This window comes from Leucoraja erinacea, chromosome 1 (assembly GCF_028641065.1).
Source record: "Leucoraja erinacea ecotype New England chromosome 1, Leri_hhj_1, whole genome shotgun sequence".
NCBI classification, from domain to species: domain Eukaryota; kingdom Metazoa; phylum Chordata; class Chondrichthyes; order Rajiformes; family Rajidae; genus Leucoraja; species Leucoraja erinaceus.
The window spans coordinates 84129884-84138002 of record NC_073377.1 but is presented as its reverse complement, the minus strand read 5'-3'; the positions used below and the strand labels follow the sequence as shown (position 1 = coordinate 84138002).

The following is an 8119-nucleotide window of genomic DNA, read 5'->3' as shown; positions in this document are numbered from 1 at the left end:
AAAGGTAAATCATGTCTGACGAATCTTATAGAATTTTTCGAGGATGTAACTAGTAGAGTGGATAAGGGAGAACCAGTGGATGTGTTATATCTGGACTTTCAGAAGGCTTTCGACAAGGTCCCACATAAGAGATTAGTATGCAAACTTAAAGCACACGGTATTGGGGGTTCAGTATTGATGTGGATAGAGAACTGGCTGGCAGACAGGAAGCAAAGTAGGAGTAAACGGGTCCTTTTCAGAATGGCAGGCAGTGACTAGTGGGGTACCTCAAGGCTCAGTGCTGGGACCCCAGCTATTTACAATATATATTAATGATCTGGATGAGGGAATTGAATGCAACATCTCCAAGTTTGCGGATGACACGAAGCTGGGGGGCAGTGTTAGCTGTGAGGAGGATACGAGGAGGCTGCAAGGTGACTTGGATAGGTTGGGTGAGTGGGCAAATGCATGGCAGATGCAGTATAATGTGGATAAATGTGAGGTTATCTACTTTGGTGGCAAAAACAGGAAAGCAATAATAATAATAATACATTTTATTCATGGGCGCCTTTCAAGACTCTCAAGGACACCTTACAAAATTTAGTAAACAGAATACAAAACATGTAAGCGGAATCAAACAAAAAAAAGAAAACGACAAAAAAATAACGAATAAATAGTAAAGACATCAACAGTACACAAATTCAAAGACACAATTCAAAGACACAATTCAAAGAGAGAGCGGCGGCAGCTAATCGCACTAGCGTTCACTCTCCATTCCGGCAGCCATCTTGGAAACGGAACAATAAGGATCTTTAACATAGAAACATCCCCCCACAATGGTTCCCATTATGAGGGAAGGCACAATGTCCAGTCCCCAACCCCAGTTCACCCATGGTCGGGCCAATTGAGGCCTCCACAGTTGCCTCTACGGAGGCCCGATTTTCCAGGCCGTTCTTGCCGGGAGATGGTGCTCCGGCGTCGGGAGAGTCCTCTCAGCGGCTAAGGGCACCTGGAACGGCCGCTTCCTTACCGGAGACCGCGGCTTCCGAAGCCGACAAGGCCGCGACGGTTGGAGCTCCACCACTGGCAATCTCATCGAGAGATCCCAGGCTCTAGATGTTGAAGTCAGCACCGCCGCCTGCAGCTGCCCGCTCCGCAGACCCGCAGCTCCGCGATGTTTTTATCGGCGGTCTTCAGCTCAACGGAGCTCCAGTGCGGCGACCCAGGCAAGGCATCGCCCGCTCCGCTCCGCGATAGCACTCCAGCGCTGTGCCGCTTCCGAAGCCGAGGTGCTGCGCGGTTCTCTCGGGAAAACGTCGCTCCAGGCCTGCTGGTAGGCCGCGAGGACAGGTCGACGGTGCAGTCCGGAGAAAAGCTGCCTCTCCGACCAGGTAGGGACCTAGAAAGTAGTTTCCCCCTCTCCCCCCCCCCCCTTCCCCCCACATAAAAAAGTCTAGACCTCCTAAAAACAAACACTGAAATTCACTAAAAATTAAAGAAAAGAGTGAAAAAGACGGACAGCTGCTGGCTAGGCAGCCGTGCCCCAAGATGGCGCCCCCTCTCGACTATTATCTGAATGGTGGCCGATTAGGCAAAGGGGAGATGCAATGAGACCTGGGTGTCATGGTACACCAGTCATTGAAAGGCATGCAGGTGCAGCAGGCAGTGAAGAAAGCAAACGGTATGTAGGCATTCATCGCAAAAGGATTTGAGTATAAGAGCCGGGAGGTTCTACTGCAGTTGTACAGGGTCTTGGTGAGACCACACCTGGAGTATTGCGTACAGTTTTGGTCTCCTAATCTGAGGAAAGACATTCTTGCCATAGAGGGAGTACAGAGAAGGTTCACCAGACTGATTCCTGGGATGGCAGGACTTTCATACGAAGAAAGACTGGATAGACTCGGCTTGTACACGCTAGAATTTAGAAGATTGGGGGGGGATCTTATAGAAACTTACAAAATTCTTAAGGGGTTGGACAGGCTAGATGCAGGAAGATTATTCCCGATGTTGGGGAAGTCCAGAACTAGGGGGGTCACAGTTTAAGGATAAGAGGGAAGTCTTTTAGGACCGAGATGAGAAAATCATTTTTTACACAGAGAGTGGTGAATCTGTGGAATTCTCTGCCACAGAAGGTAGTTGAGGCCAGCCAATTCATTGGCTATATTTAAGAGGGTTAGATGTGGCCCTTGTGGCTAAAGCGATCAGGGGGTATGGAGAGATGGCAGGGATGGGATACTGAGTTGGATGATCAGCCATGATCATATTGAATGGCGGTGCAGGCTCGAAGGGCCGAATGGCCTACTCCTGCACCTATTTTCTACGTTTCTATATGCTCTGGTGCTACAAATTAACATGTGCCATATGTACATGTCTACCTGTACTCTCCCTGTGTCAGGCCTATGGCATTTTCTCATTGCAGAAAAGTATGTGACCCCTGCAATGGGATAAGGCTGAATTAGAAATATATAGGTTTCAAACAACATAGGGGTGTCATTCCCAAACTAACAGGCTTTTAAGAGAAATATGGCCATCATGACAGCAGTCAAAGGCCCAGTCATGGCGCAGTGGCCAATACCAGATGCCAGATATTTCAGCTTACATACCGGAGGGTATGAAGGAGAGGAGAATGCATGAGGCAATGCAAAATCAGATCAGTTGCCAAAGCTGTGCATGCTGCTAGACAGTTGAAAATTGCAATGATTTGAATGCCAACATGGTGAAAAAGAAACAATTTGCTGGAGGAACTCAACTGGTTAGACAGCATCTGTAGAGGCAAAGGGATAGTCGATGTTTCAGGTTGAGTGCATCAGGGCTGAGAGTGAAAGGGGAGATGGCCAATACAGCAAGGTGATGCGAAGGGGTGAGGTAGGAGCTGGTAAGTGATAGGTGGACAAAAGTGCTGGAGAAACTCAGCGGGTGCAGCAACATCTATGGAGCGAAGGAAATAGGCAGTGTTTCGGGCCGAAACCCTTCTTCAGACCCTCGTAGAGTTGGAGGGAAGGGGGAATCACAGGAGGGGGGGGGGGGGGGGGGGGGAGGGGGGGGCAGTCAGAGACGAGGTTGTAAAACTGTCTTCGGAGGAGGAGAACTTCTTCAAAGTAGGCATACCTTGAGGAGATTTTGCAGTGACGAAGTGTTTAAGAAGGAACTGCAGATGCTGGAAAATCAAAGGTAGACAAAGGTGCTGGAGAAACTCAGCAGGTGCAGCAACATCTATGATGCGAAGGAAATAGGCAACGTTTTGGGCCGAAACCCTTCTTCAGGAGAGGAGGGGTTGATGGGCTGGTGGATAACGGGTGGAGACAGTTATCGAAGCTGGGTGGTGATTAGTGGAGACAATGAAAAGATGCAGATTATGGAATCCAATAAGAAAGGAAGGTGATGAGATAGGGAGATAAGGAAGGGATGGGGGAAAGGGAGGAGACAGGGAACCAATTATGTGGAGCTTGCGTGTAATAGGCAGATCGAGCCAGATTGGGGTGAGGAAATAAACTGGATAACAGGTCTGGGGGCTGGGTCAGAAAGAAGAGGCTGTGTGATCAGTAAGCCAGAGAAACCAATAAAGGAGTTGTTTACAAAGCCATCTGATGTCCCGACTCAAGACAGTGCCACTGCACCTTATGATCAAGAACCTGATGTTCCATCTGGAAAATAGCACTTACACTCCGTCCATTGGGATACTGGCAGGGCCTTAGCAATTGCCCATCAGCCAATAAATCCCAGCAAGCTGTTGATATGATGTAATGATGCAACCGCAAACCAAACATCTAAGTTGCTGCTGCTCCTGGCCATCCTAGCATTTCATGTTCAGATTCAGTCATGGTAGCACTAGATTGAAATATTATATCAGACAAAGGCATCTGGAAAATAGGTACTGCAGAAAAAACACAAGGAGACTAGTTTACTTTATCATTGTCAATTGGGCAAAAAGGTGTACAAATTGTGTATGTTCCTGATCAGTCTGAGGAAGGGTCTCGACCTGAAACATCACCTGTTCCTTTTCGCCAGAGATGCTGCCTGACCCGCTGAGTTACTCCAACATTTGGTGTCTACCGTTATTAATTGCTTGGGTTTCAATTTGGGGCTTAATTATAGTTTTAAAACTTAATTTAATTATGAAATCCTTCCATTCCATTTCATGGCTTATGTCGCACAGGTCGTGGAGATGACCATTAAAAGAGACAGCATGGCCTGAGGAAGATGTGAAGTCGTTGTGCAGTGCAATTGTTTTTATCTGTACGTTTTATTTTTTTCTTTCTTCATTGGTTCAGCCTTCAGAACAAAAGTAGTTTCTTTGAATAGAAAGCATTAATGGCTTCTGTACTGACGGTGCACAGCAAATGCTGTATATCAGCTGTTGCTGGCAGCTTGCCCATGCCACGAGAGAAGATGTCAGTGACTGCTGATCTCTATCTACAGAATAATTTAGGCATGACTCCGCCACTAATACTCCAGATTGTGAAGCATTGTCTAAGTGGCCGCAACATGAGCACTTTTGGCAAAAAAAGGCTCATGTTGCGGCTCATGAGTTAGATAGAGCTCTTAAAGATAGCAGAGTCAAGGGATATGGGGAGAAGGCAGGAACAGGGTACTGATTGTAGATGATCAGCCATGATCACAGTGAATGGCGGTGCTGGCTCAAAGGGACGAATGGCCTACTCCTGCACCTATTGTCTATTGTAAGGCAGTAAATGGAGAAATGGCAATGTACTTCATAGAAACATAGAAAATAGGTGCAGGAGTAGGCCATTCGGCCCTTCGAGCCTGCACCGCCATTCGATATGATCATGGCTGATCATTCAGAAAGTTACATGACAATTGCAGTAGGTTCCCTTGTCTCCAGGCAGCCAGTGAAAATGAAAGGAAATGCGAGAAATCTGATATAAAAACAGAAGGTTCCGCTTCTTCAGCAGCATCCATGGAGAGAGAGAAACACAATCAAAGTCTCATTGCTGATCCTTCATTGTAACTGGAAAAGTGAAGAAATAAGTGTTTTAAATTGCAATGAATTGGCAAGAACAAAGAGAATAGCCACAATAATGATGAGACTAAGGATGTTCAGGTGGTATAATGTTCATCACCCAGTTAATAATTAAATGAAAACAGCTCTAAGGGAAATAAGGCTGGATCTCTGAGGTGCAGAACAGAGCAGTTGCTGGAAATCTAAAACAAAAAAGAATAGTGGAAATACCCAGCCGGTCAGGCGGCATCTGTGGGGAGAGAGACACTGAATTAATGTGGCACATGATGAGCCGATGTCAGGGTTGGTCACTTGTGACAAATATGATTGATTATCTTAGAGTTATGAGCTTGACATTGGATCCCAAAGACTAAGACGTGAGGATGGAAGATGGGCTGCTGTTCCTCAAGCTTACGTTGAGGTTCGTTAGAGTGAAAGTAGAATGAAGAATTAAAGTGACGGAACTAGAAACTCAGAGTCATCCTTGTGGACTTTGGAGGTGCTCTGCAAGGTGATCACTCAATTTATATTTGTTTTTCTCAATGTACAGGAAACCAAATTGTAAGCGCAGAATATCAATATAGTTGTGTCAGTGTTGCAGGCTCTTTGGCCAATCTCAAGCATGCCAATCAATTGTCTAACCAAGCTAGTCCCACTTGTCTGCTTCCTGTCAATGTCCCTTCTTTGTTATCCATGTACCTGCACAAGTGTCTTTTAGATCTCGTAATAGTACCCATCTCTACCACTTCCCCTGACAGCTCATTCCATGTACACACCACCTCCTTTGTGAAAACATTGCCTCTCAGATTCTTTCAAAATCTTCCCAATCTCACATTAATCAAAGCCCTCTAGTTTTAAACTCCTTTGCCCTGAGGAAATAATTGTGGCTATTCACCTTAATTATGCCCCACACGATTTTATAAACCTTCATAAGGCCTAGCCTCAGCCTCGTAACCTCAAGAGAAAACAACTCCCAGCCAGACCAGTATCCCATGCCATACTTTGTCCAAAGCCTTGCTAAAGTCCATGTAGACAAGTTATACGGCACTGTTCTTATCAATATTCTTGGTCACATCTTCGACAAATGCATGGCGATGTACACCAAGTTCCAGCTGCCCACCAAGCAGCACAGCTGGCTGCTCACCAGAGGGGTGGTTAACCAACTCCTGGTCTGATTCCTCGTTGGGCGTGACTGTCCAGGTTTTGAAGACCTGTTCGCCAACCACCACCACTTCCCTCCCTCTGGCTTTACATTTCACTCCTCTCCTTACCTGTCATCCATTTGTCTCATTTTCACCTCTAGCCTTTGTCAGTTGCTCCATTCATCTGCCAATCTAACCCCATCACCAATATCCATTCATCACTAATAATGCTTGGTCCCATCCCCCCATCCAGCTTTCTCCTTCTACCACAATCAGTCTGAAGAAGGGTCCCGACCCCAAACATCGCCTCTTCATCGCTCTCCACAGATGCTGCACAACTAGCTCAGTTCCTCCAGCACTGCGTTTTGCTCGGGATTTAAGTATCTGCAGACCATTGTGCCTCGCCAAAACGAATATGTTCTTTTGGCGTCCTTGCCGAACACACAGAAATGCCGCCGCTTTGCCTCTAATTGTTTGTCGACAGCTCTCAATATTCAAGATAAAGAAAAATTATTAAGCTAATTAGTTTTCTTTATCTTGAACATAGAAGAGCTGTCCCACAGCCGACTGCTGCTGGCCGCTGGCCCCAGTTGTGACCACTTTGGCCCCGTGGCAAACCAGTGTCAGAAAAACTGACGGTGTCAATGAAATGTTTCCCCCTCCATAGAGTCACCGACCCGCCAGCCGTCACCCCGCTAAAACTGGGCCACACATTTCGGATCGATTTTGGCCACCACATCGTGGCAAGGTGTGCGGCAAGGATAGGCACTGGTGGGCTTGGCAGAGGGCCGGTGAGAGGGAGACGTGATCCGGAGAGTTTGAGTGCACAATGTCAGGAATTATTACCGCACTTGGTTCTGGAACAGGTCATCGCAGCTGTAGCTATTTCGCCTTATCTCCAGATCAGGTGTACAAATAGACTCTCGGAGTTCCTCCCACGCCAAATACCAACAACGCTGTCGAGCCTGTCCAGCATCGCTCCCACAGCGGACAACCATGCAGGTTTCTTCAATATATCTGTTGCTCCTGGCAAGTACAATTGTGCTGCTGGGACACGGGAAAATAAGCAAGCCGGTGAAACCAAGCAAAGACACAGTTCCGATCTACTGGTTCGGTCGCCAAGTTTACCTGCGGCCCAAGCCAAGCAACATAGTCTACGCCGTATGTGAGATGGAAGCTAGCTCCGTCCTGCCCACCGACCTGCCGTCTGTCAGCGGCTACATGTTGTTCTCCCAGAGCTACCCACACGGAAGACTCCAAGCCTATGTCAACCTGGAGGGGTTCCCGCTGTCTGCTGAAAAGTCCCTGCATGGCATGCACGTCCACCAGTACGGAGTGGTGAACGGCAGCTGCCCCTCCACCGGACCGCATTACAATCCCTACGGAGTCAACCACCCCCATCACCCCGGCGACTTCAACAACTTCCAGGTCCGAGATGGGAAGATCGAAAAGTATATGCGCAACCTCAGAGCCAACCTGTTCGGACGGGACTCCATCCTCGGCCGGGCCGTGGTGCTTCACGAGAAGGAGGATGACCTGGGGATGGGCGGCGACCAGGCAAGTCTGGAGACGGGGAATTCTGGAAGAAGGTTGACGTGTGGGACCATCGCAGTCACCAACGGCGACCTGTGGAAAGAAAGTGCGTCTAAAATGTGAGGCAGCGGCCGGATCTCCACCGCCAGCCGAGCAGATTCATTCAATCCGTTATCCTGCTTCCTCTCTCTTCATTACTCCCCTACTGCGGATGAAATAGTTTAGAATGTAGAGCCCACACACGCACACACACACATTAACACACACATACACGCGCACACACACACACGCATACGCACATTAACACACGCACACACGCGCACACGCACACGCACATTAACACGCGCACACACACACATCCACACATGTGCAGGCTCGAAGGGCAGACACAGACTACTCCTGCAGAGAGATACCGCCCCCCCCCACACACACCCACACACACACACGACATACACACGCGCGCACACACACACACGCACACACACACACACACACACACACACAC

At 48.0% G+C, this 8119-nt stretch overlaps 1 protein-coding gene across 1 annotated transcript; it reads left to right on the top strand.

Annotated features, from left to right (window-relative positions):
• The first annotated feature begins 5616 nt into the window (after positions 1 to 5616).
• Positions 5617 to 7864, top strand: sod3a (superoxide dismutase 3, extracellular a). The gene has a single exon (XM_055638182.1). It carries the CDS (start codon positions 7078 to 7080, stop codon positions 7735 to 7737), a length of 660 nt encoding a protein of 219 aa, XP_055494157.1. The 5' UTR covers positions 5617 to 7077; the 3' UTR covers positions 7738 to 7864.
• Positions 7865 to 8119: the final 255 nt, after the last annotated feature.

Bases quoted from the DNA above. Each gene is read 5' to 3' on its own strand.
- sod3a (XM_055638182.1), top strand. From the start codon at position 7,078: ATGCAGGTTTCTTCAATATATCTGTTGCTCCTGGCAAGTACAATTGTG.